Raw genomic sequence first — 25,888 nt, forward strand, 5'->3', positions numbered from 1 at the left:
GTTCCAGGGTTCTGAGTGCTGGGCACATGCAGCGCAGCCAATTAAGGTGGTTTGATAGAAACTAATAAAACGATCAAGGCTAGGTGGATGAAACTCGACCATTTGAGCAGCTTATGCGTACAGTGCGCAATGTGTGAGGTCAATAACTTGGAAGATGGCAACACTCTTCCGTCCATGATTCTTGAGTATGACGAAGTACTGTTCGTCACATGGGAGGTTCCGGTGGTCGGACAGCTCCGGCATGTGGGCCACCGCTCGACAGCCCAGAGGCGGTGTCACTTGGGCCAAGCGGCCGATGACGTCGGATGGGTGAGCTTAAATCGACCACTTCTGGGTATGGCAGCAACTAATGTATGTAATTACACGTCACCACGGGAACAACTACGGTATCCGTCACAGGACACATCAGGGCCTCTTTCAATACATCTAGGTGCTGCACAAATCGGAAGGCTTTCCCAATGAAGATGAGTGCGCTTCGAGAAGCAAATAGACCTACAATCTTACGGGGTATCAATGCCAAGATGGAAATATTCCGTAAAAGTCAGGATGCGTCCACGTAATTAATCATTTCTGCACTTACTTAAGGTATATACTTCGTATTTCCGCTGAAATAGTCCCAACAAGAGACCTCGATTCAGAAGAAGAGATCAGCAAATATTCTTTCTGTAACTTAGTTAGTATCAGCATTAAGAGCACTACTCGAAGGATGAGGCTGCCTACTGCTTTCTCAAGGCCAGTCTTGGTGAAAACCAGAACGTTACCATGTAAGTTACTCACGACAAGCCTACGCACACCCATGTCGCCTAATCGTACATCATGCAACAATATAGGTGGGCGCCAGAGAGTCAAACCACCCCAAATTTTGTACGCAATTTCCTCACGCTTGCAGACAATACTGTACTACATACCCCTAACCCTCGCTCACCACCTCGACCAGCCAAAACATAAACCATAACTTGCTAGAAGACAAGTATATATAAGTATTGCCAGACCGCTTAAAACTAGCTGAATTGCTTGGAGAAGCAATGGAGCCTAGAGCTGTTAGTAATGCACGCTATTTTATCTGCGCGTTTAGTCCCTATGTATTTCGTAGATACGTGGTAGAGTGCAAGTTGCATCTATGTGCGACATGAGTGTGCGAATAGCCGGGTCGCCCCGACAAGCCCGCTAGACCCACATTGCAACGGTAGTGTACAGTTTAAACCCTGAATGATTGTTAGCGCGGAACAAGCGACAGGGGCTGAAATGCTGGGGGCTTTTCCTGGTCGTTCAAGTCAGGCGCTAATCATTCAAGGGTCGAACTGTATTACGTAATCCATACTTTAGGTGGCGGTGTTCTGTCAATACGCAGTAAGATGTGACATGAAAGCCCAGTTGGGTGCGACTACACTACGGAATAACAGTAGTACTGTAGACCCGACTGTACATAAACCAGCTTTGCACAGCCCGCTGCCCTCCGATGCTGACAGTGTCGGGACGCGTGACATCTTCGTTCACGAACGAATCGGAAATTCGGGCGTCAAGCGGCGCTGGCTTGGATTAGCCTTTCCGCTTTCCGCGCAGGACGGGAGTGGCTTATGGCCTCCAATGCCACGCGTCGGCGCCTTATCCAACCCGGGAGCTGACAAAACCCCCTTAGGCCTTTACGACAGCCTCAACGTAAGCTGCACGAGACCGGAAGATCTCAAAAGGCTTCAGCCGTCCTCAACCAGTAATCCTAAGCCCCCTTAGAAGACATTCTGATGGACGAGTCCGATCCGGGGCAGACAGCACATGCGGCGAATCCGAGGATGATGATGATCATGGAAACTGCGAGTTCGCCGGACGGAGCCGCCTCCCCTGACTCGGGCCCGCCGGCATCCACCACCGAAACTCCGCCCGCATCGGTCACAGAACTGAATATGCCACCTCGTCGAAGGCCGATCCCGAGAAAGGGACACACCAAATCGCGTCGGGGTTGCTTTAACTGCAAGCGAAGGAAAGTCAAATGCCAGGAGACCCGGCCAGAATGCTCCAACTGCACTCGCATCGGCCTTGTCTGCAAGTACCCGGACGGCCGGTCCCAGTCGGCGCCGGGCCTCTCGGCATCGGACGAGGCCGCATTATCCGTGATCAGTTCGCCATCAGCTCCGCTCCAGTCGAGCCCAACCTTCTTCACCCACGCCGACATGCGCTTCTTCCATCACTTCCTTGTCGCCGGGTATCCGCCGCTGCCCATCTTTGGCGACCACATATGGGGCAGCGTGGCTACGATGTCGCACACTGTCTGTTCCCTAGTGTCCTCCGTGCCCTTCCTACAGACAAACTGTAAGTGCTGACTGCCGAGCCCGTAGTATGATTACTTGATGCATGCTATGCTGGGAATGGCCGCCTCGCATCTCACCATCTATGGCGCCGACTTCTCGGCCCAGGCGCTGTCTCACCGTGTCAAAGCCATTCAATGTCTGAACCAGGCCCTGAGCACGCCTGCCCGGTCCGCCGCCGAGGGCGACGCCCGGTTTGGTGCCATGATGGCACTGGCCTTCCAGGCCTCGTGCATGCCTGATGGAATGAACGAGTTCATGTCAATGATCAAGGGCTGCCACCTCATCGCCAAAGAATCGCTGCTGTCTTTCAGAGATTCGCTCTTCCAGGAGTTCACCCAGGCGGGCTACTCTCAGAGCGTTAGGAGGGCTCTCGGACCAGGAGGGTTCGCGCTGCGGCGAGACCAAGAAGTCGTGATTGATGACTTCCTGAAGTCACTGCGGGCACTGGCTCCCCTATGCACAAGCCCGCTAGAGATCCGGCTCATTGCTTCGACAGAACGCATCGCAAAGTTAGCGATGTGGTCCGCGGCTGAAGGTCTGTCGCTAACTACCTGACCTAGCTTTCACCGAGCCCGCCCTATTCTTGTATGCACTACAGCTGACAGCTGCGTCCAGCCTTTGCCCAGTTCGCCGCTCAGTATACCCTAGTATTCCACGCGAGCAACGAAGACTTCCTCTCGTTGACAGACGCCAGCAACCACGGCGGTCAGCTCCTCCTCTTGCACTTCATCCTCATCGAGTTTGCCATCGGCCACATGGCGCTGGGCAAGCTTGGGTGGCGGTTCGCCTACCGTGCGAAGAGCTGCATCGCATGGATGGAGCGAGTTGTCAACGCACTGCCTCCTGAGTATAACACTTACGCCGAGTGGCCAACGACGTTTGTGAGAGAGTACCTGGCGGGCAATTGGTGAGCCATGCTCCGAGATCACCTATTTCAGATCGGGTCTTCCAAGCGAGGCAGATAGAAAGCGACTCTCCTCGGTTGCCTCCCATGGAGAGCACCCGGGTTGCGCCCAGAAGTGTACTTGCAGCCGTCATTTCAAGGCTTGCGATGCGAGATAGGTGCATGGCGGTGGCCTTGCTCGGCAACACCAACCGCATGTCCGAAACAGAGCACCACAACGCGCCGGGGGGCGCAATGAGAGAGGAGGACGGGACGGAGAGGCAAGATTGGAGTTTCAAGGGTCGGCTTGAAGAGAGCGCCGCCCATCGTCACGGGCAGTGGAAACGCAGTGAGACATACCGCCGGAAGCTCCCCCGAGGATTGCTTGGACGAAGGGATAATGTGCCGGCAGAGGACTTGAAAAGGTCGGCTACTTAGCGGATTGGGGTTACCAGCTTTTGACCACATGGAACCTTTTGTGAGCCCCTATACTCTATCTGTGCCCTTTAGAGGTCCTGTTGGATGTTGAATCGGTCGGCAAACTGGGGTTAGCCTTTCGTGTTTGCGGTAGATGAATAGAAAGCCTCGACTCGGGGACAACAAACAAAGCTCGGGACTACTGCACACGCCAAATGTATTTCACACCGAGATCAATTTCAGTCATGCTATGTGAGGCCCCTCCGCATTCGCGTAACAGTGCTGGGAAACAACCCCTGTAGGGGGAAAAAACCAACACCAAGGGACAAGCACGAGACACAAAAACTGCAGAACCTGCAAACCCGCAACGCCATTCCGTAACTGAGCTATACCAATTTAATAGTCGTCTCCACGACTGAAGACCTCCTTGTGAGTCTCACGAAGGAGGAAGGTCTGACCGGCAGGAATATGTTAGTCCCCCATGTTGTCCCATAACAAAAGACCAAATAAAGAATAGACCTACATGCTCGAATTGGGCCGAGTACGACCCTTTAATGTCCATCAGAGGTTGGTATTCCTCAACAATGCCATTCGCGACGAGGCAGTTCATCTGTCACGTTTCTGTCAGTCATCGACTCACCAACCGATACCACGCAACAGCCCGGAACTTACCCCGGCCAGATACTTCTCCACGCCGAGACGCTCGAGATAGCGCCGGCAGAAGACAATGGTGCCGAAATTCTCCCTGATGGTCTTGTGCAGTCGCTTGGCAGAGGAGAGCGAGACCGGCACGTTCAGCGGGGCATCGTTGTTGAGGCCATACCCGTAGACGCCCACCTAGTAGTTTGGGCAGCCAGAATCAACATTTGATCTCTAATTCCGGATAGGCGGGAAGACTCACATCGTCAACAATGTAGCCGCGGCCTGTGGAGCCAAACGTCTCGATGGCGAACACCTCTCCCTCTTCCATCTTGGTTTGGTCCCTGTTCTTCACAAACGGGATGGACTTGCCGCCGTGGATATGGTACTGCGCTATGTTGTGGCCAGAGAGGTTCCGGATGGGCTTGACGGGATAGGTCTTGCCGCGGATCTCGACCTCGTAGCTTTCCATTGCCTCTTGGATGGCCGCGCTGACGTCGCTGATGCGCACGTCGACGCCGGCAGTCTGTGAAACCTGTCGTGAGTACCGAGTGCAGCCAACTCTTCATGGGGGGTTTGCTACCTTGACACCAGTGTTGGTGGCATCCTTGACCGCGGCCAACAGGTTGTCATACGTCGGGTCAAACGCCATGGTGAAGGCGCTATCGACGATCCAGCCGTTGATATGTACGCCAAAGTCAACCGTCAGGACATCTTGCTGCTGCAGCACGACCGGCTTCTGGCCGGGGTTGGGCGTATAGTGCGCGACCTGATGATTGAGGCAGAGACCGGTGGGGAAGCCCATGCCGGACTTGAGACCGTCTCCGGGGCCCAAGCCGGCATTATCCAGCAGGGCCCGGACACTGTCCTCGATCCCTACCGCAATGTCCTGGAGAGTCTGGCCTGGCTTGGCTGTCTCTTGCACCCAACGGCGAGTCTGGCGGTGCACCTCAGCCGCTTTGCGGTAGTTCTGGACGAACGTTTCATCCTCCCAGTGACGTTGCCGGCTGTTGTAGCGCAACTCGGCAGACGTTGTCCGCACGGTGCAATGGTCTTCCACAGCCAAATCTGCAGGCTGATCGCGGTAGCTTTGAACTTCACCCACGGGGTATTCGCCGGATGGAAACAGCTGGCTCAGCGGGACTCTCGGCGGCGACGACTGCTTGAGACCTCCCTTGTTCTTCTTCTTGGGCCGCTTCCTGTTGGGCCGCTTACGTTTCTTTTGCGTGGCTGCAGCTTCGGTAGAGAGCGAAGCCGCTGCTGATGCCAGCCTTACTTCACCGCCCTGGCCCTCATGTTCACCCTCGCCGTCGCTGTCGCTCTCATCGTCTTCGCCGGCCCCATTATCTCCGAAGCGACCATCTCCGTCGCGGCCCATGTGTGAGCCTCGCGGCTCTCCGCCCCCCACAAGCTCCGATTCATGCCATTCAAATGAGTCGCCTGATGCGAATGAGCACATACAGCTCAAATCTAGGCCAAAAGGCGGTCACGTACCATGAAAGTTCCTGCGACCGTCATACTCTGGACTTCTGGATCCCATGTCGACATTGACAAGCCAAGAACCAGCGCTTTACAGATATCACAACGATTGAGTTTTGGGTCGTGGCCTCCTTGGCTGTTGAGAATTAGAGACTGGAGAGGGTGAGAAAGAAGTGGATGGAGAACCCGAGCACGGAGCAGATGTACTCCACAGTTTCTCCGATATAGCGGCTATGATTGGCTTTACGACTCGTACGACCGTCCATGCTTCCCTCTTACCCCAGCTTCCTAACTAGACATCCACCTGCAAGCATGAGGACTTCAAACGAAGGGTCTCTTCACCGAGCTGTTCCAGTCGCTACCACCCAAGCAGCATCTTGTCGACGAATCTTGAATCTTTGCGTTCGAAAGCCGTGTGTGGGTGGCGGCATGCCCCGGATGACGACCGTGACCGCGGTTCCGATTCGAACGCAGGATGCCGCTGGTAGGGAACAACCAGGGAACCTTCGGGCTAGGACGCGGGCAAGTGAGAGACGCACATGGATGGAGAATGACACTGCAACTACATAGTACAGTGTTATGCCAGAATATGTGAGAGTTAATGGCACCCGGCATTATCCGTTTGTTTCCCGTTTCGGCCCCTTTTGTTTACTCTGTCCGTTCCATATTGCGGAGACGCACAAGCAGAGAGCCTGAGTTTTGTAAAGACGAGCTCAGCTGTTGAACCACTAATGACCTTTGTGGTCTTTATGTTCAGTATGGCTTTCAAGCCCTCCCACATATAAGCCAGTTCCCTGGCTTAGGTGGGCATATTCAGACCGCTTGTATGCCTCTGACCTCTCTGCACACTGCAACATCAGCTGCGAGTCTTTGGGTTCATGTACATTAGGTGCGCATCAGGTCCCCCCCCCCCTTCGGGTCTCCGTTTCCAACTCACTGATGTGAGCAGATGAGAGTTGACTGTTTACCCAAACCCTAGGTTTCTCCCGGTATGGTAAACTGGTGACGCCTAAAGCTGGTATTAAGATGTGATTAAGTTTATTCAGCCTTAGATAGGTAACTTCTCCTCCGTCTTGCTGGTTCTTCTTCGACAACTGGCTTCATCAAGTGAACTACGGGAATGGGGGCCATCCCATCGACCGACTAACCTGCTACTCAATTTATCCTTCTACTTCCTCTCAATTGTCAGCTCCTTCTACCACCTTTCTCCTCTCACACTTTCTTTCTCTCATCCAGCTTCATTTGGTGTGCTTTCTTCCCAGCACCATTTCCCACTTTTTTCTCCCCTCTTCAGCTTCTTCGGTTGACATCCAACATCTCAGTCTCTAACATCAGATCACTTCTCCTTCTCGCCACTTTCCTGCAGCATCTACGATCTACCGACTGCACTCACTAAGGCTCGGTGACTCGGCCTTTTCAGAGCGGTACATGTATGAATCCAGGTCTATTCTCAGTCTCGCCCATCTGTAAAGCTCCGTATGGTTTTATGGTATTCGTGTTTTATACTATTTGCTTCCGCAAACGATTTCTGTAAAACCTTCCCTTGATCTTGCTCCTATGTTCTGTTCTTAGCATTTTGAGGTTGTTGTTCGCGAATGGAAAACTTGAATACTCTTTCCAATTTCGAGTGCCATCCTCATTCACTAAGGCGTCTGCCTTCTTTGATCGGAACCTAGAGCTAACTCGCCCAAAGGTTGGAGTCGAACGGGCTGCAGCACTTCTCACCGTCATGGAGAACAGAGCTTCAAATAACTCGACTGCGGAGCAGGCCGCCCCTAGCTTTGCGTGGCTTCAGTGCGCTAAAGACGATATCCATGCCAGAGTGTCATTGAATCAAAAGGCAACCGATGATGCCTTCACTTATGCTGATCAACTTTTGCGACCAACTCGGAGAAGGCATAGCCTGCATGAGTTCTCGCCACAGTGCAGCATTTAATCTGATGGGCGGCAATGAAATTCGTGACTGGATGAAGGAGATAGGTTGAGTTTCCCTTTCTTATTTTGCCTTATACAGCGCCCCGTTCAAGGCTGACACCTAATAGCGGAATTGGAAGAAGCAAATAAAGGCCTCGAGATTTTAGTGGGCGGTTGCAGGCGCCACAGGAGCAGGCAAAACCTCGCTGCTAAATGCTCCCCTCGAGTATCCCGAACTATTTCCTTCCAGCAGCACCGAAGCGGCCACAGCAACTGTGTGTCGGATCGCATGGAACTACGATGACACTGAGGGCCGCGAGTTCAGGGCCGAGGTCACTTTCCGCAGCAAGGACGACGTAGTCAATGAGCTTGAAGACGTCCTGGATGCCGTGGCCGAGCATAAGGAGATCAGGGACGAGGAGTTTGAAGATGAAGAGGAGCGTTTCCGGGCAATCGAGGAATTCACCGACATCATCTCCAGAGGCATCCACTAGGTATGCGCGGTTTGGGGACTCGACGAAAATGAGCTCGAGGATCGCGTCTACACGGTCGAGTCGGTCCTGGCTGAGCACCACGACATTGTCAACCTGCTGGGCGAAACCATAACCATACACTCATCAGACTTGGATGACTTTGCTGCGGATGTGAAACAGTATCTTGATTCGACGCCAACTGCGGAAGGTATTACGGCCTGGCCTCTCATCAAGGAGGTTCGCATCTATGTGAAAGCTGAGATTCTCAAGCATGGGGTTGTTCTGGTGGATCTTCCAGGGCTCTCAGACATGGTACGAACACCTTCGGGCTTTCGGCCTTCTACAAAAGTGACAGCCTCGGTTTAGGTGGAGGACCGCGCTGCTTAGCGGAAGGGTACTACAGGGAGCTCTCGGTCACGGCCATAGTGACTCCTGCCATTCGCGCAGTTGACGAAAAGACGGGCGCCAAACTGATGAGCAATCAGCAAGAGCTTCGTATGCAGCTTGACGGCAAGTACAGAAAGGACAGTTTCTGTGTTATGGTCACAAAGATGGATGACATGGATTGCGATGCCTTTTTGCAAAGGCTGCAAGGACGCAAGAGAAGATGCTGGGTTTCAGGAGGACGCCGAGGAGATCAAGTCCGTCTCAACCAAATGCAATGAGGCGCACAAGCTTCTGAAGAAGGCCGAGCGGAAGCTGGAGTCCATGACCAAAAATGCGCAAATCTGAAGGACAAGATGGACGCCCTTAAAGGCGACAGTAAGTAGTAAACCCGCCTGACTCGTCTTTCTCTCTGGGAGGTGTCTGGTAGCTAAGTCTCCTTCAGAGAACCAGCGAAACAAGGTACAGAAAATGAGAAACAAGCGGAGGGATTTGACGCGAGCTGGGGGCAAGCAACTCACGTTGAGGAAGAATCTCTCTAACTACGCAGCTCAACTCGACTGCGCCCTAGCAAGACTTGAAAGCCGGCGGAAGTACCGTTGCGTCTTCATCCGCAACCAGTACATCAAGAAGCGGATCCGTACGGACTTTGGCCGGCGCCAGAGGAAGCTGGCCCGCCTCGCTGAGCACCACAAGGAGAAGTACGATGGCTCCATTGAAGTCTTCCCAGTCTGTGCCACAGCGTTCCGCGACCTCTTGAAAAGAAAGAAACCGATGCCAGGTTTCCCATCGAAGCTATACACGGGCATTCCTAGACTGCGCCGGTGGTTGGACGAGGCAGTCCTCCCGTATCGCAAGGACCATCTCGATTCGATGCTTCGCAGACTTCAGCGCCTCTACGATGGCATCAAGTGCTGGTCCGATGGCGACAGCCGTGGCATGGTGTACTTCTCGCAGCTAGAGATCGAGACATCGCTGAAAGGCAGTCATTCCAAGTACCAGGATGTAAGTACCAGCAGACGAGCGCACAATGCAATGCGCGTTGATTGACAATGGGTTGGCAGCGAATCCAAGCGGCCCTCACTCGTGCTGCGGACGATATCAAGCAGCTGAGCCCATTTCAGCACAAGGACGAAAAGCTCGCATCCTGCAGGTCGAAGGCTGTCCAAGCAACCAGTCGTTGGCCGTACAAGTTTCCCGATGATCTCAACTCGACCAAGAAAATGGCATGGGTGACCTTCCAGGCTATTCTGGCGAGGCGCGGTGGCCCTTTCCAGAGTACGGGAGCCGGACGTCCCTGCTTGCATGTTCCCGCTGCGCGGATGCAAGCCACAGGCGCCGACAGCCCGCTCAACCATGCCATGCTTGCAAAAATAACAATGATGTCATCAACGAACTCAACGCGTAGATGTGAACTCATGACCATCGTCAGGATTGATTAGGTCCATAAACGCCCCTCTGCCGAGGAAGCACCTGTCTATGACCGCATACCAATACCCAGATAGTGGAATCGACAAGGCGCAAGCCATTATGGCAGCGGTCTGTCTTTCCATGTACGTAAAATGCAACGCGGGCTCGGCGCCCTTCTGCAGCCGCGAACGGCTTCCCAAAGCCACGAACGCCTCCCATCTGATACGTCTCGGGGTATCTCAAAGCCCGGTGTCGAGGTAATACAGTGTTGACGGCAGAACTCGTCGCCGTCTTGGACGATCGTTCTCACCGTTAAAATTCAGAAGATGTCCCCTTTCAGGCGGCATCGCTTCGCGATGTGTCGCTTATCATCATCAGCTTCTCTGTTGTGAGCATCGCGCTCACTCAGCCCTTGGCAGGCTTTTGATTTGACGGTCCGGCGGTGACATCCGGCGTGTTGTCTCTTGACTTGTTCGGCTTTGGCTCTTGGAAGAGGCCGTGCTCCTCGATGTACTGCCATGCATAAGTGAGTGCACGAAACTTGGGAGTTTCTGGAGCAGGGATGTCAAACCTCTACAACAGGGTCTGGGATTAGGTACCGAACGCTGAGGTCCTTCTTCAGGAACAAGCGCACTTTCGTAGAGCTGATATCGTTTTGGATGACCTGGCTGATCACCCAGATGTTGTGCTCGTACTGCCTGAGCGAGGCAAGGGCCTCGTCGATATCGGTTCCGGAGCGCTCGATGATAAACGCGCCATACTGACCGAGGATCGTATCTAGATCCTTTGGCGCCCAGAGGCCGGGCTCGCCTAGTGATGCTTGTTAGCTTGCGCGGTCCCCGATACGTGATGGACAAACATACCCATGGACATGACTAAATCGGCACCTATGAGTCGTGATGTTAGCGGCATATTTCCACGTCTCTCAAAATCAACCGTACCAGCCAGAAGCGCGATACGGGCTTTCCTCATTTGCCCGTCCGTTCCCTCAATACCTCCCAGCACCGTGTTGATCTCGTGGTCAAAGTGCCGCAAGACCTTAGCGGTCGGGACGTACTGCGGCTGGCCATTCTCATCGCAATTCACCGTCTCGTACGGGTCGACCATGAGCCATGGCGAATGCTCAACGGCTCGGGAGCACATGTTGACCCTGTGGTGGCCGGGGGCCAGCCCCACCTTCTTGTAAGCGTCGCTGACCTGCAGCCATGCGTCAGCGCCAACCCATGTGTGTGTCGAAACGGAAATTCGGATTGCCGTACCGGTGATAGATAACCGGCGCACACCTCGAAGTCCGTGTTGAACCGGACGAAATCGGAGGCCATCTCAAACATGCGCAGGTGGAGGTAGGTGATCGCTGGGATGGTCAGTCCGTCAGAAACGGCTGTCTTCGAATGCTACAAGAACGCTCAAGGATGAAACGTACGAGAGAATGACCCGCAAGCTACCAGCACAAGCGGCGTCTTTCCTGGCTGTGTTTGCCGTCGCTTCAACTTGTGGGTAGGAAACGTATATGGTGTCTGCGCGCCGTCAAGCGGTGACTGCTCGATGTGCGCGCTGGGCGTTTGCGTGCCCGAGTCGATGGATCCCGAAGTCATCGTGATCGATATTGCCTGACGGCGGCGATGTCGGAACGAGGGCTTTCGCAGATAGCAGCGGGTGACGCAAGCGTGTTCGGATCGTGATGGTTCTGCCGAGGATGCGGGGCCACGGCAGTCTGAAATCGGAGCCGCAGGTGTGATGCCGAACAGCTCTGGAAGGCAAACGTGCGCTATCGGGGCCCGGGCGCAACGACAGTATCAGTTGAGCGAGCGTCTTCAATCGTTGCAGCCGCCGATCTGCAGCGAGTCTGTCGGCGTCAACGAAGGTCGGAATATTTTTGGCACAGGTCAGTTGGGTTGTCTGTTCGAGGAACAAACCGGTAGGCTAGGTATAAGCGATGGAGGAGCTTCCAGTTGGTTATTAATTCAGGGTACGAAGTACTAACTAAGCCGGTGGCGCGGGGCTTTTTAGCTAGTACATACTGTACCGGGGGTCCTGGAACGGATCTTGTTATTAGCGGCCCGTTGCCAGAGTTAAGCTTAGACCAGAAATGATGTAAAAGACGCAACCTCTCACGCAACGGTTTTATCAGATGAATCCAGCAGGGTAATCAGAACGCCTTCCCCGGGCACTGTAGGTATCTAACAACCCCGTGTTGGTTCTGAGTCAACCATCGGGTCTCCTTTCGAAGGACTGCCGCCGTGCCACCAGTGCCAGTCTCATCTAGGTTCCTCCAAGCATTCCTGGCTTAGTTACGGTTACATAGCAGGCAATAGTGTAGGTGCCCGGCATAGATAGAAAGGTACCTTAGATATACCTTATCCAAGTTAATCTTATAATGTCCGTTGGATGCGAGGCCTCCCAGGCTACATACATGCAGCTGGAAATCGTGTTCCGATATCGTCGTCAATAACTGTATACCGCACTGTACCAGTACTGTGCCGTACGTACTATTACTGTGTATGAGCCGGCTCCCTCATCTTCTCTCGCAACCGCAAAGAGGAACCAAACATACGGTAGCTAAGATTCATTCCGATAGGACTCTATGGTGCTTATACGGCCGGAATACAGTTTGTATATGGCAATTGCAAAAACAAATCAAGTTCATTGCTCATTCAGAGCGCTCAGAATGGTGCGAAGGCTGGTCTCCTTGTCCCGTCGGTTGCCGGGGCCACGGCAACAGGACACCCAGCCCAAACACCCCCTGAGCCCCTGAGCATCCACCCCTACGGTATCAATACTCGAAACTCTCAAACGCAACTTCCTCTTCCGCAAGCCACTCCATTACCGATATAAGCAACCTTGGATTGGCGCAAGCAAAATACCTCGTCCCTCTCTCAGTATCCCTCACCTCAAGCACATCCGCCTGTCCGATCCTCCTAACATCAACCCGCGCTCCTAGCTTCCTCAGCCTGCCAATCGTCGCATCATTATCGCCATTGCCTTCATGGACGCCCGTAACAAATACCCTCGTCACGTCTCCCAGCCCAGGAATCCACTCAAATGCATCCACCGCCAACACCAAATCCTCCGCTCGCAGACTCCATAGCACCTCAAGGCGCTGCCGCCCTTGTCCCGATGACGACGCCGCCAACAAACCAGGCGCCTGCGCCAAAAGAGGCGTGATGCCTATCCCGCCTGCCACAAACACCGCCTTCTTGGTAGTCGCATGATCACCTGTCGAAGAAGCGATGCGAAACCGCGCCTCCCCGGCGATTCCCAGCACCGGCACCTCCAGCGGCGCAGCCGTCGCATGAAGCGGATGGGCGAAGAGCAGGTTTGTCGCTGCGCCGTGTCTGCGGAGAGTCAGCTGTACCTCGACGCCTTCCGCCATTTCGCGCGCCGACAGTGGTGCTGACGGTGGGGGATTGGAGATGGTGAAGGTCCGGACGAAATCGTCGTTCAAGCTCTGCGGATCGGCGTCGTTCATGTGGCTCCAGCCCATGTCGAGTTCTGATGCGAAGGAGAGGGTTATGTGCTGCCCTGCCTGCCACGTGCACGGCTTCACGCCATGCTGTTGACGCATGCGGAAGGTGAAGCGGGCGATGCTCGGTGTGAGGGGCTCCCTGCGGACGAGGGTTGCTGTTGCAAGGGGGGAGGTCTGTATTGATTCGACTAATGAAGGCGGACGTTCGCTCGCTAGTCGGCGGACTGGAGGGTTGTACGGGCTGGGCTCCCCTGTGGTGCCGCGGAAGGACAGGCCGTCTTTGACGAAGCGCGCCGAACGGAGCTTGATCTTGACGGCGAGGCTGGTGTGCGGCATGATTGCAGCCGCAGAGGAGCCGACGAGCACTTGTGTCTCGCCGGTGAGATACAGGACATCGGAGGTTTCGAAGTCAGGGATGACAATGCCAACCAGTGGGTTGATATGCAGGTTGCCAAGGGTTTGATAGAGACGGTTGCCGGAGTATTCTGGGTAGACCAAGACTACACCGTCGCCGTTCCCTCCGTCCTCAATAGGCGAGTTGCTCACGACGCGCACGAACCCCGCGGGGCCTCCACGATGGTTCGTGTCCATAGTCTGCCCGTTGGTTGATGAGAGGAAGAACATGTCCGCCTTTTGGATCAGAGCCAGGGCTTCTGATGGAAGAGGCAGAGCGGACGAGACCAGGTGGGGCGAGGGGACATGGGCGCGGACGGTCTTGCGGTTGAGATACTTTGGGCAGTTACCCAAGCTCTCTTGGACAAGCATCGCGAGCTGTGCTTCCGCGATGTCTCCGCCGCCCTGTCGCGTAGCAACAGAGCCAACGACCATCTTTCCAGCCAGCTTGACACGGTCCCGGGTTTCGAGATCGATGCTCAGAGCGCTCATGGTCGTGCCGTCCTCGGGCTGGAGGACTTCTCCGTCAGCCACGCTACCCAGCAGGGCCTCTACGACCGGGTCATGGGCCTTGTTGACTAGGCTCTGCATGGCGAGAATGTCTTGAGCTACCGCGCGTGCAAAGCCGCGTTCGCCACCCCAGATGCAGGTCCATGGCCTCCCTTGGTCGTCCAGTGTCCCGACGGCCAGGAGAGACGATACGGTAACACGGTGAGCATACGAAGCGGGCAAGCCAGAAGCTGTGGGGTTTTGGCGGCCTGACGTGGGCACCTTGAGCAGACTGTGGATGGCTTTCTCACCCGGGTGCCAGCCGTTGCTGTGTTGCAGCAGTGTTGTCATGGCAAAGTACTGGTAGTTGTTGTACTCGAGGGGGTTGAACACGGAAAGAGAGCTCCAGTCCCGGAACAGCGGTTGACTAGCGTTAGCAAGACTCTGAGATACAAATCCAAGGAAGAACAGTATGCACCCGCACACAGAGATCATGGGAAGGTTGCCTTGTAACACATCTTTATTCTTCAAATCATTTCTGGCAGATCAAGCTGCAACAGTTAGCTGTGCTATGTTGGACGTGGAATGTTCAAGCCTCTCAAAGGCCGCTCGCTGTATGACAAATCAATGCGGGCAGGAAGAACCAAAGGCGCACTGAAGGTGAAGCTTGGCACACCGTCCCATTGTTCTATGAGCTTATCATCCACACAAGTCGTTGAAGTTGAAGAGAGGCTCACGGCGACCATTCGAACCAGGTGTTTACCCTCTGGACTTTATGAAATAACTGGTTTTGACTTCCAAGACAGGCAACCGCTAACATTTACGGATTTCTATATACAAAAGCCACAATACATGTATCTGTAAGTTCCACGGATATTCGTCACAATCAAATCTCTCATCCCCTGCCGTCTTCTAGAAAACGCGTTGGATCGCCTAGCCCGCCCACTTTATGAGCCCAGAACGCCGTTCCCCTGAAAGTATGTACCATTGACCCCTGATATGCAATGCCGATGAAACAACGACAGATCGCCCCGCCCATATTTCTCATCAAACACATGCTCATCGTCATCTCGTATCCATCCGGTTGGGACTCCATCGCCTTCCGGTGTCAAGGAGCCGAAGGCTCAGCCTTCCTTCTGGAAGATTGATACCCCTCGTCCGCCCGGCGACAATCAAGTCAACCAGGTGGGGCCGGAAACCTGCACCATGTCCCATAAATGACATGCACGCAATAGCGTAACGTTAGATGCGCGGAGACCATCAAGAGAGTGAGCGTTGCACCCTCACAGGCAGCGCTCTGGTTTGGGTGCCCCGTAGCCCCTGACGCCACCGGGTCCCCTTGCCGCTTCTCCGTGTGTGAAACGACTGATCATCACCCACGGCTCGGTTAACGGCCATCCATCCCACTGCTCCCGCTGCTATCCGAGGATGTCGTCACCGTCCCGTGCACATTCTCCCGCGCAGCACTGACCAAACGATAGATGCCGAATGCGATCAGGGCCAGCAGGATGAACAGCACGATGATGATGACGGCTATGACGTCGTTTTGCTTCATTTTGCCTGTCTTTTCCCCTGTGCGGCAGGCGTGGTCTGTCCTTCTCCTTTCCTATCCTTGTGCAGGCAGGTCTTAAAACGAATGGGTGTGTGGAGTGAAGGCCCGAAAGGCAACCGGAGACGGCACGGGGCGGACCGGGAACTCTAGACAGGGTAGGCAACGGCGCAGGGTAGCTGCGAGACAAACTGCGCTCCTCAAGAAGGCGGTCTGTGGCCGGTGCGGTGATGGTATTGTTGGTAATTTGGTGGGTCAGTCGTGTAAGTGGAAGCTGAAGTGGGTACTGAGCTTTAAGCTATTCGAGCTATGGCGGTGCGGCGACGGCGTGGGGTCTGTCAGTCCTGAGTCCTGACAGTCAAAGCGAACTCTGTTGGACACGTTATTAGCTGCAACAAGTTCGGTAGGTAGCGACGCCTGAGAGGGAAGAACTCACAGCAGTAAGCACGTCGCTGTTGCGGGGGTTGAAGCGACAGCAAACTTGTGCAACGGGATGCCTTCATGTAAAGCAGACAGTACTCCCTTAACAGTAAGCTTGAGTGTTGTGATGCGCAAAAGCTAGACAAACGAACAACACCACATGAGAACCCGTAACGACATTAAACAGATGCGTGAAATGTAAGATGCACAAGTGAGGTTGGGCTACGCCAACCACTCGAGGCGGGAAAGCAGGCGCCGAAGTAAAATACCTTGTTGCCCCGCCACCCAATTGTGAAAACCAAATAAAAGAGAAGGCTGGTGGCAGCCAGCCTGTTAGCAGCCGTTTCGCGGCGCCAAGCCTAGCATGTCACAGGGTGGGCACGGACCGCACTTATGGAGCCGACCTCGCCGACCAGCCTTCTCAAATTAGGGTTCAGAAGGATGCGTCCAAACCAGGGGCACCTTAGCTTTGTCGAAGGGCTGAGGTGCGCCATAACGGCGCGAGTGCGATGGACAGTGTTTGCAGTTAGCTAAGGTAGGTAGGTCCTTTTCGTTGCAAGCTGCGTATTACTAGTAACTACAAACTCGAAAAGGGGTCCGTTGGATAGAAGCCCAACAAAACTTAACGATACAATCAACCGAACTCGCTTTCAGATAAACACTCAAGACTATGCAAAGAAGCAGTGAGAGATCTGACGTTTGCCAGTGAATTCCGAAGATCGGTAATACCGTCTCCTGCCAGATACCTCTTGGCCTGGATGGGCTGTGTGAATGTCTCTCCCAGGCACGAACTCATTGCCGAGGGGCGGTAGGGTGGCATCGAGAGACCAGCGCTCACAAAATTTTCAAGCGGAATCTAATTCAGGATCTCGTTTGATGATCCGAACGTGCCGCTCATAGAATTGCAACATCTAGAAATGGTGAGCTCTCTGAACTCATTGCACGGGTCGCTCATACATCACGTACCTTCTGTGGACACCTCTGGTAAATCACACTCGTCTCATGCTGGGTTTTGTGCCCGTTTTTCCACGTCACGTATACCACGAGCTTGTGGGTCACCTCATCCTCGCAAGCATCTAGTTGGGCAATGTGGTCCTCCCAGCTACCCGGTGGCGGCTTCCACGTTGCGGCCTTCGCACTAAGCGGCGGCTCCGAGTCCACCGGGTGGCCCCCATTCCTCCGTGACCTTTTTTGGGTGGGCTGTGGTGTGGATGGGGAAGGTCGCCCCCTCTTCTTGCTCTTAAGCACCTTTGCAGTTTCTTCCAAGAGCTTTTCTCTGCCGCCAATGCTCTGGAGGTATTCGTTTAGGGCTTCGGAGGCATTCTCCCTGAAAAGATGGGTCAGCGCAAATCCGTCGCGTGGAATGCGGCCGAATCTTACACCAGGTTCTCTTCTGGCTCCCATGTTCGGTCGGCCTCGTCATCATAGCCCTCCCACTTGACCTCGAAGTATGGTTTTCCCTGCTTGTCACTGTTAGACTTAGCCTGAAGGACTGGTTATGTGATCAGTGCCTCACCTTTGGATCAATCATATGTGACATGATCTTCTCCACGACATAGCTAACAAGAGATTAGCGAAGTGTGCATTGGCTTCAACGCATAGCTGTATTCATACACTTCCTCCTCGTCTCCATCCTCGTTATCATCGTCCGCTTCAAGATCATTCGAACCATTCGTTCCGTTCTTGACATCCTCTTCGTCGAGGTTGTCCTGGTACGACACGGGCTTTTTCCCGCGACCCAACTTCTTCGTGCTCGACTGTTCAATTTCGACGTCTGATGGCTCCTCGTCGCTGAATGCTGCAGCACGCGGTTAGACGATGAAGAAGCTGTAGGGCATCCAGTTGGCCGGCGATGGCGAGGTATTGCGACTGGCGACGCGACGCGACCGCTCGCGCTCCAATCGCATTGCATATCAAAGTGGCTACCGTGGGCTTACCTGGCGGCATCCTGGTAGAGATTAGGGGAGTGTCTCAGTCAGCAGGGAATCACAAAGCGATTTCTCTGAAGCTGGGGTGCTTGCGCTTGCGGTTACACTGTAGCTCGATATGCGAGATATCAAAGTCGCGATGGCTGCTTGTCCGGCGCGAACACGCGAAAGAAAACTGGGGTCTGGACCGGGGGCGCCGTTATAGTGGCTCGCTTCATCACGTGACTGGATTCCGTATGTACTATGTACTTCTTTTGCGCCTTTCGAACTAGTTATCCGAGTTTAGAAGCAGGCTGATGAGTTGCATGACAACGAATGTGCACAATAAGAACCCGAAGACTCGAAAGCAGTGGGCCAGCAATATCAAGTTGGTTTTCGGTTGAAAAACCGGAAATTGGAACTTCAATTGAATTGGAACTTTCTGCTGGGCAGACCTGGGAGCATGTTGTGGCAGGCGCGACCTGATTGATGCTTTTGGTCTCGGGCAGGTGCAAACCGGGCATGTCTCCCACCCCGCCGAGCTACACTACGTGCCCATTGCAGTGCTCACTTCGTGCACAGGTATTGCTTCAATTCATTCTGCGGGATCTCTCACCTACTCGGTACCGATCCGCCGCGCTGGTTTTCACGATGCCAGATTGGGAGGATTATTCGACCCCGAGGGTGGTATTGGCAGCCAGATCCGAAATTGAGAACCAAGGTTGCCGAACACATGGAGGAGTTGGCATTTTCCAGAAGATTGTAACCGTGTCCTTCCGCGGACACACCTCCCTCCGACTTTCAGACAAAGCTGAACGGAACGGCTCTGTCATGTTCTCTGCAAGGCGGAGGAGATATGTCGACTCGATCTGGTTCAACAGAGGCCCTCTGATCTTAAACCTGCATTGGTTGAGGGCACGCGGAGTGACGGGACGTTGGAGGTCAAGCACAGGTGATGCGGATTCTCTCCAATCGAGGGTCAATCCACTCCGGCGGAACTGCCCTGGAGACTCGCGAAACGTTCGGGTCCGCCAAGAAGCCGGCCATTGGTCCGGCAACGGACCCGGTACAGGCACCCCGGATACGACTCCACGGGACCTCATTTGAATCGCGTTGATGAGATGCTCCCACAAGAGAGTTCTGGTCGGCTCAGTCCCGATCTGCGTCAGGAAGACAATGGACGGAACATCACCTGCAACGGTCACGAGTGTTCCTAACGGTTGTGGGAATTGTCATGACAAGGAGCTAACCAAAAAAGCAATTGCTTGCCAAACACGGGAGCTATGGGATCCTAGCAAGGAAGAGGCCCCCAGCATGTGATACAGCACTACGGTGGCTCTAATAACCGTCAATAACCCCCGGGTGGCCCGGGTATTTACGTATCAATGCTGCTGCTGCTGCCGAAGCGGAGCTGGCCCCGAAAGCCTTGCGATCTCATGAGCTTGGACAATGGCTGTCACTTCTGGGACCCCGGGACAGATGACCAACGCCTGCACTCTAGGCTGAAGATCAGCGCCATGTGAATGACGGTGACAACCTGGAAGTGGTTCGGCTTCGCCCCGGTCAGATTTCACGAGTCGAATGAAAGGCGATTGACAGGGGTGCTGGGAAACGGTGAATCCACTTGCAGTGCACTGCGGACAGTCTGGAAAACTGAAAGGCCCATGAATAAGCGGGATGGATCTGAGCAGCCTTTGCACTGTATTGGATGCAGAAAACGAGGGAAGCGTTTGGCTTGCAGAGCATTGTTGCCGGCCAACAGGAGGACAGTCACGGCCAAAGATGACAACCCAGTCATGGTACTTGACTCGGGGTATGGATTACAGGACGTCCCATTACTTCCCACCTTCCTGAATCCCTTCTCAGTTACAGGGCAAACAGACACTGCGTCGAAACGACCCGAGGTCTACACAGTAACGTTCAGTATAATCTTCAGTCGGACCCTTGTTGTTGCTAATACCTGCCCTGTCCGGGGAATGCTACCCAGTCGGGAAAAGGGGCCTAAATAATATGAAGCACGTCTCTGGTGTTGATGGCAGTGTCAGAACTCAGAACCAAGAAGAGTCCACTCCTTCGAGTCGCCACAGGCACTTAAACCACTGATCTCCCCCAGGTCTCTCTGCCATATCCTTCTCTAGGGCTGTGGTCTGCAAAGCTCGGATGAAGGGAGCAACCGTCTGAGCAATTAACATTACCGTGTTTGGTTTGCCCTTCAATGTGCTTTCCTTCGTCTTCGGCTCGTCATCCACCCCGTCGATCCGACCCCAAGCAAGATGGAGGAGACAACGAACCGTCCCGAAGGGGCGAACATGACTAAGGCCGTGAAGGACAAGACCTGTCCCTACTGTCAGCAAGCCTTTACGTCTTCGTCTCTGGGCCGCCATCTCGATCTCTACATCCGGGAGAAGAATCCGAAGGCGCCGGACGGTGTGCACGATGTAGAAGCCATTCGAAAGATCAGGCAGAATATCACCCGTCGGCAGCCGAAGGGTAGTGTAGCACGGCGGGCCGCTTCGGCGTCGCTATCTGGCGCTCACACCACATGTTCAAGGAGGAGTCCTGGAAACACCGAGTCTCCTGCCGCGAGTTCTCCACTCACCCACACAAGCGGAACGCCGGCACTGGGCATGACTCCGAGGAGCTATCCGTTCAACACCTCCTGGGACGCCAGCGGGGTTAATAATGATCTCACGGCGTCAGAGGGCGGGGTGAGCGGTTGCTTCAATGCAGATGGAGCTGGTCGAGGACCAAAGCTCAGGTTACCTCAGCACCCTGTCAACCGGCAAACATTGAAGCAGCAGTTGGAATTGAGGCATCAGGTCCAGGAAGCCCAGGACACATCGCGAGCTGCAGAGCTGGCCTTGCGGGAACTGCTTGGTTCGTTGAGAGCTGCCAAGTCTGTTGCCCTTTCCCGCCGCCTTATCTTCCCCAGCTCCAGTTACTGACTTGATTTGACAGACAGAAACTCGACACTGGCTCGATGCCGTTTGACTTTGACCCGTTCTCGTTAGACTTCCCGGCTCTCACACTACAGTGCCTCCAGCCTCCACCGACGCTGTTCGCCTCAACGCAGCACGCCACGCTCACCTCGTGGTCAATTCTCCCTCCTGGGCAGAGCCAACTGGAGGCGCTACACGCCTACTTCCAGGAGGAGTTTAGGCGATGGAAGATTGCCTGTGTCTCAGCCACTACGGCCGTCACCGAGGGGCCGGCGTACGCTCGCCCCTTGAACCTCGCCGTTACGGACAGGGAAACCGAGGCCCGGAAGGCTGAAGCGGCAGCCGAGAAGATGGAAAAGCACGTGTACGATCATCTCAACGCAGCCTACGCGATTTGGAATGGCCTCGCGCAGGAGCAGCGCGAACAACTATGGAGGCTGGAGCTCGCTCGGGGTGTTGGCAGGAAACAGAAGGAAGTGAGCAAGCTGAAAGAAGGACAACATTTGCTCAAACAAGAGATTGCGACTTTGAAGACGCAAATCGAGCAGTTGACTTGTCTCCAACAGCCGCGGGAGTTTAATCTCGCACCACCCTCGACAGTTTACGTTGGGGAGAAAGTACTGTCACTCATGCTGGAGGAAGGGCTGACGGACGGAAAACATCCAGTGGGATTGGACCTTGCTGATCGCCACACGGACCTGAGTACTCTTGTTTCGTCGGTCATTGATCGATGGAAGACTGTCATTGTATCGTCTCGCTCAGCAACCTCCGGTCTCGAGGCGCAACGGCCGTTGAACGCAGGAATCCTGGGAGAGTCCAGCCCAAGCTCCCTACGTCAGCAAAATCACGGGATACACCAGTCGCGGCAGCAGTACCCGTCTACAACTATCCCACAAGGGACGACTTACCCTGCTTCTGCTCCCTCAGCAATAACATCCTTCCCGCCACATGCGATGAGCATACCCGCCGCTCCCAGCATAGCGCCTTCGATGAGCACACAAACAGGAGAGGGCGAGGATGAGGATATGAGCGGTCAGCTCGGCGAGTCAGATGCGGAGGGGGATCCAGATCCAGACCCTGCGCCGGACAGCGATGCAGAAGGCGATACCGATGCTGACGCTGATGCCGATATGGACGATGACCCAGGGGAATACGTCAACCAGCAACTTCAGCCGGCGCAGCATCAGTTCCAACTGGCTGTTCCTATGCAGGCACAGCAAATAGGACAACTGCAAGTGTTGCGGACACGGCCGCAAGCGGGAGGGTCCAGGAGGAGCACGAGCGATGGCGGCATGGCTGGCCATGGTGGCCTTGACCAGGGACAGATCCATGGACACGACCGGACGCCCAGCTGGACATGACCACTGCTCTGCGAGTTCGGCGGCGAGAACACAAAGATTCGGAATTGGATGCGGGATGAAACCACAGTCCGCGTTCAGACAGGGGGATATAGAACCTACTTTCTTGTAAGACTTGTTCTTACTCGTGTAAATTAAATAGAAAGGTAAGGGCGTATATTAACAGGACGGAGGAGTCGGTATATAGATGTGAGCATGCGAGATCTATTCAATTTCTCAACGGGGTTACCCATTGCTGATTACCAGTCTCAGAGGCAATAGTTACTGTGTTTACTGTGTAACGTTTCCGTACTAGTAGTACTCGTAGTTACTGCCAGCGTCAGTGACAGAGAGAAGGGCTGGGTTAGGGTTGTGAGCGTCAATCGTTGACCCACCCATCTCATGCCTCTCCGACGCCAGGGCTGTGACTCAACACGGTCTCAGGAAAAAATACCCCGCGGTGGGGTTTATTTTACAATTCGGTTGACTTGGGTCGTCGGCGCGATCAAAACCTGGCCCCCGCAACACGACAGAAAAGAATCAGACATCTGCATTGGGCTCTGGTCGTCGGTTGCTTTCCACAAGCCCAGAACAGCAATACTATCACCACCATGGCTGACTCGACCGCACCCGCGCCTCCGACCGACGGGGTTGCCAACCTCCACCTGGACGAAGTCACCGGCGAGCGTGTGTCCAAGACGGAACTGAAGAAGCGCCAGAAGCAGCGGCAGAAGGAGGCCGAGAAGGCGGCCAAGGCTGCTGCTGCTCCGGCCAAGGCCTCAAGCAAGCCGAAGGGTGCCTCGGGCGAGGAGGAGAAAGACCTGAACCCAAATCAGTACTACGAGATCCGGAGTCGGCACATCAACGAGCGTAGGTCGCGAGGGAGCAATTCCCACCGGCGTTCACGTCCACACAGCAACACTCGCTAACTGCCTCCCCGAATAAGTGCTCAAGAACCCGGAGACCAACCCGTACCCGCACAAGTTCCACGTCACATACGACGATACCAAGTTCTTTGAGGAATTCGGCCACCTCAAGTCAGGCGAGACGGACGAGAGCAAGGAGCTCCGGTTCGCAGGCCGCATCTACAACAAGCGCGCAAGCGGCTCGAAGCTGATTTTCTACGGTAATTCTGCCCTGCTTCTCACCCCTTTCAGACGCTCCCCCCTCTAACTCACAAGCAACTTAGACATCCGCACCTCCGCCACCACGGTCAGCATCGGCACGCAGCTGCAGGTCGTGTGCCAGGCGCAGCTGGTCAAGGAAGGCGGCACGCCCTTCGAGAAGCAGCACGAGCACATCCGCCGCGGCGATGTCATCGGCATTGTCGGCTATGCCGGCCGCACCAACCCCAAGAACAGGCTGGCTGAGGGCAAGGAGGGTGAGCTGTCGGTCTTTGCGACCGAGATCGTGCTGCTCAGCCCGTGCTTGCACATGCTGCCTAGCGTGCGCTTCCCGTTTGCGGACCCCGAGCAGAGGTGCGTAGTATTTTTTTTCTTTTTTCTCTTTCACTTTACTTGCTGCCCGGCGAGGGGTTATGTTGGGTTGTTGCTTACTGGCCTTTGTTTCAGGGCGCGCATGAGGCATCTTGATATGCTGTGGAACGACCGGACTCGCCAGGTACTTTGGCAGCGCAGCCGGATGGTTCGCTTCATCCGTGACTGTAAGTGTGGTACTTCGAATACCGCGGCCAGGGGCTAACGGTGTCCTAGTCTTCCACGAGCACCAGTTTATTGAGGTCGAGACTCCAATGATGCATGCCATTGCCGGCGGCGCCACTGCTGTAAGTATAAACTGCCAGGAGCTAAGGGGGCGGCGGGTGAAGCATGCTGACGATTCTCAGCTTCCGTTTATCACCCACCACAACGACTTGGATATCGACATGTACATGAGAGTCGCGCCCGAGCTGTTCCTCAAGAAGATGATTGTGGGCCAGTTCGGCAAGGTGTTTGAGATCGGCAAGAATTTCCGCAACGAGGGCGTCGACCTCACACACAACCCCGAGTTCACGTCTTGCGAGTTCTACTGGGCGTATGCCGATATGTATGACCTCATGGACATAACTGAGAAGCTGGTATCGTCGCTTGTCAAAGAGCTCACCGGCTCTTACAAGACGACCTTCACCACGCAGCACGGTGAGACGTACGAAGTGAACTGGGAGGCGCCGTGGCGCAGGGTTGAGATGATCCCTGCGCTCGAGGAGGCGACGGGCGAGAAGTTCCCTCCTTCGGAGGAACTCCACACGGAAGAGACCAACAAGTTTCTGCAGAAAGTCTGCAAGAAGATGGGCGTCGAGTGCCCGCCGCCGCTCACGAACTCCCGCATGATCGACAAGCTCACCGGTGAATTCATCGAGAGCACTTGCGTCAACCCAACCTTCATCCGTGAGTTTTGCTGGCAAGGGATTGACGGGAGGATGAATGCTGATCTGGCGTGCAGTTGAGCACCCGCAGGTGATGAGTCCCCTGGCCAAGTATCACCGGTCCAAGAAGGGTCTCTGCGAGAGATTTGAGTAGGTTCCCGTGCGGCATCCTGCTGGTCTTCCGGCCGAGTCTCTAACGGTTGGATAGGGCGTTTGTCTGTAAGAAGGAGATTGCGAACGCGTACACCGAGTTAAACAACCCCTTCGATCAGAGACTCCGCTTCGAGGAGCAGGCCCGGCAGAAGGCCCAGGGCGATGACGAGGCGTGCGTGCCGGATCCTGTGTACCGAAATGAGCAATGGCTAACATCAGTGCTTGGCTGCAGGCAAATTGTGGACGAGAGCTTCCTGAATGCGCTTGAGTTTGGCCGTAAGTGTCGAGCTCCGTGCTGATGCATGTATCAAGCAGATTACTGATTGGTGTAACCACAGTGCCGCCAACGGGTGGATGGGGCCTCGGAATCGACCGTCTTGCGATGGTACGGCATCCCCGAGATCAACAGGGTCTTTTGAGGCCAGACTAACAGGCTGGGCAGTTCATCACGAACAACTACGCGATCCGAGAAGTCTTGGCCTTCCCGTTCTTGCGTGAGGAGAAGCAGGGACCCAAGGAGCCGTTTGCGGCTGAGCTGGTTGACGTACAGCCCCTTCCCGAGGAGGGCATTCGTAAGTGCCAACTGCCGAGTGTTGTGGCCGGATCTCGCTTGCTGACGTCGTGCAGCGCACAAATAGATGAGGATACCTTAGATAGTGGTGAAAGAGCGTGGATGGCTGGGAGAGTAAGCCCTGGTTCTGTTTGCAGTTGTCTGGCTGATGTGTCGGGATCTAGGTTAGGAATGCACTATCAGCTAAGGGAGTAGACAGTTACCTAAGCTAGACACAGAATACACAATCGGGCTCACGGCGACGGCGATGCCCTGGACGACACCCTCATGTGCCATACCGGTATGAGGTTGTTTGACTTGTTGATGACGCGGCCCCTGACTTGGCATTTTGCCCAGTGGGCTGTGGGCCTCCTTCAAAGCGCTTAAAAGCCCCTGAGGGAAAATGCACCCCCACTTT

At 54.7% G+C, this 25,888-nt stretch overlaps 11 protein-coding genes across 11 annotated transcripts; 7 read left to right on the forward strand and 4 right to left on the reverse strand.

Annotated features, from left to right (window-relative positions):
• Window positions 1-129: 129 nt before the first annotated feature.
• Window positions 130-3,815, forward strand: B0T15DRAFT_576878 (uncharacterized protein; the record flags this gene model as incomplete). The annotated part of the gene is made up of 9 exons (XM_062871044.1): window positions 130-309; window positions 344-351; window positions 738-764; window positions 1,076-1,122; window positions 1,436-1,659; window positions 1,767-2,264; window positions 2,334-2,841; window positions 2,922-3,213; window positions 3,369-3,815. 9 exons carry the CDS (start codon window positions 130-132, stop codon window positions 3,625-3,627), a joined length of 2,043 nt encoding a protein of 680 aa, XP_062719339.1. The 3' UTR covers window positions 3,628-3,815.
• On the reverse strand, window positions 3,816-5,969 carry B0T15DRAFT_439176 (peptidase M24, structural domain-containing protein). Its single transcript, XM_062865884.1, has 6 exons — window positions 5,740-5,969; window positions 4,829-5,685; window positions 4,508-4,771; window positions 4,279-4,443; window positions 4,130-4,216; window positions 3,816-4,059 (listed from the first exon to the last, which is right to left on the reverse strand). The coding sequence occupies exons 1-6, from the start codon at window positions 5,783-5,785 to the stop codon at window positions 4,003-4,005; spliced, it is 1,476 nt and encodes a 491-aa protein (XP_062719340.1). The 5' UTR covers window positions 5,786-5,969; the 3' UTR covers window positions 3,816-4,002.
• A 1,484-nt stretch (window positions 5,970-7,453) lies between these two features.
• Window positions 7,454-8,132, forward strand: B0T15DRAFT_496102 (uncharacterized protein; the record flags this gene model as incomplete). Its single annotated transcript, XM_062867157.1, has 2 exons — window positions 7,454-7,518; window positions 7,889-8,132. The coding sequence occupies 2 exons, from the start codon at window positions 7,454-7,456 to the stop codon at window positions 8,130-8,132; spliced, it is 309 nt and encodes a 102-aa protein (XP_062719341.1).
• Window positions 8,133-8,382: 250 nt separating this feature from the next.
• Window positions 8,383-8,843, forward strand: B0T15DRAFT_496103 (uncharacterized protein; the record flags this gene model as incomplete). The annotated part of the gene is made up of 3 exons (XM_062867158.1): window positions 8,383-8,423; window positions 8,515-8,606; window positions 8,698-8,843. The coding sequence occupies 3 exons, from the start codon at window positions 8,383-8,385 to the stop codon at window positions 8,841-8,843; spliced, it is 279 nt and encodes a 92-aa protein (XP_062719342.1).
• On the forward strand, window positions 8,391-10,081 carry B0T15DRAFT_279212 (uncharacterized protein). The gene is made up of 3 exons (XM_062863556.1): window positions 8,391-8,873; window positions 8,941-9,500; window positions 9,560-10,081. Exons 1-3 carry the CDS (start codon window positions 8,852-8,854, stop codon window positions 9,935-9,937), a joined length of 960 nt encoding a protein of 319 aa, XP_062719343.1. The 5' UTR covers window positions 8,391-8,851; the 3' UTR covers window positions 9,938-10,081.
• Window positions 10,082-10,310: 229 nt separating this feature from the next.
• B0T15DRAFT_496105 (uncharacterized protein) lies at window positions 10,311-11,500 on the reverse strand (the record flags this gene model as incomplete). Its single annotated transcript, XM_062867159.1, has 6 exons — window positions 10,311-10,418; window positions 10,483-10,715; window positions 10,769-10,792; window positions 10,847-11,102; window positions 11,165-11,259; window positions 11,329-11,500. 6 exons carry the CDS (start codon window positions 11,498-11,500, stop codon window positions 10,311-10,313), a joined length of 888 nt encoding a protein of 295 aa, XP_062719344.1.
• A 1,178-nt stretch (window positions 11,501-12,678) lies between these two features.
• Window positions 12,679-14,604, reverse strand: B0T15DRAFT_402338 (uncharacterized protein; the record flags this gene model as incomplete). The annotated part of the gene is made up of 1 exon (XM_062865155.1): window positions 12,679-14,604. The coding sequence occupies one exon, from the start codon at window positions 14,602-14,604 to the stop codon at window positions 12,679-12,681; it is 1,926 nt and encodes a 641-aa protein (XP_062719345.1).
• Window positions 14,605-16,581: 1,977 nt separating this feature from the next.
• On the reverse strand, window positions 16,582-18,301 carry B0T15DRAFT_540616 (uncharacterized protein). The gene is made up of 6 exons (XM_062869797.1): window positions 18,160-18,301; window positions 17,837-18,020; window positions 17,739-17,781; window positions 17,603-17,685; window positions 17,189-17,549; window positions 16,582-17,133 (listed from the first exon to the last, which is right to left on the reverse strand). Exons 1-6 carry the CDS (start codon window positions 18,167-18,169, stop codon window positions 17,068-17,070), a joined length of 747 nt encoding a protein of 248 aa, XP_062719346.1. The 5' UTR covers window positions 18,170-18,301; the 3' UTR covers window positions 16,582-17,067.
• Window positions 18,302-18,446: 145 nt separating this feature from the next.
• B0T15DRAFT_279400 (uncharacterized protein) lies at window positions 18,447-19,444 on the forward strand. The gene has a single exon (XM_062863558.1). It carries the CDS (start codon window positions 18,619-18,621, stop codon window positions 19,234-19,236), a length of 618 nt encoding a protein of 205 aa, XP_062719347.1. The 5' UTR covers window positions 18,447-18,618; the 3' UTR covers window positions 19,237-19,444.
• An 826-nt stretch (window positions 19,445-20,270) lies between these two features.
• On the forward strand, window positions 20,271-22,495 carry B0T15DRAFT_279472 (uncharacterized protein). The gene is made up of 2 exons (XM_062863559.1): window positions 20,271-21,025; window positions 21,088-22,495. Exons 1-2 carry the CDS (start codon window positions 20,403-20,405, stop codon window positions 22,427-22,429), a joined length of 1,965 nt encoding a protein of 654 aa, XP_062719348.1. The 5' UTR covers window positions 20,271-20,402; the 3' UTR covers window positions 22,430-22,495.
• Window positions 22,496-23,016: 521 nt separating this feature from the next.
• Window positions 23,017-25,558, forward strand: B0T15DRAFT_496109 (uncharacterized protein; the record flags this gene model as incomplete). The annotated part of the gene is made up of 12 exons (XM_062867160.1): window positions 23,017-23,275; window positions 23,352-23,531; window positions 23,595-23,883; window positions 23,977-24,068; window positions 24,118-24,188; window positions 24,249-24,789; window positions 24,845-24,917; window positions 24,976-25,092; window positions 25,153-25,196; window positions 25,259-25,305; window positions 25,363-25,492; window positions 25,548-25,558. The coding sequence occupies 12 exons, from the start codon at window positions 23,017-23,019 to the stop codon at window positions 25,556-25,558; spliced, it is 1,854 nt and encodes a 617-aa protein (XP_062719349.1).
• Window positions 25,559-25,888: the final 330 nt, after the last annotated feature.

This window comes from Chaetomium strumarium, assembly GCF_033439665.1.
Source record: "Chaetomium strumarium strain CBS 333.67 chromosome Unknown B0T15scaffold_6, whole genome shotgun sequence".
NCBI lineage: Eukaryota > Fungi > Ascomycota > Sordariomycetes > Sordariales > Chaetomiaceae > Chaetomium > Chaetomium strumarium.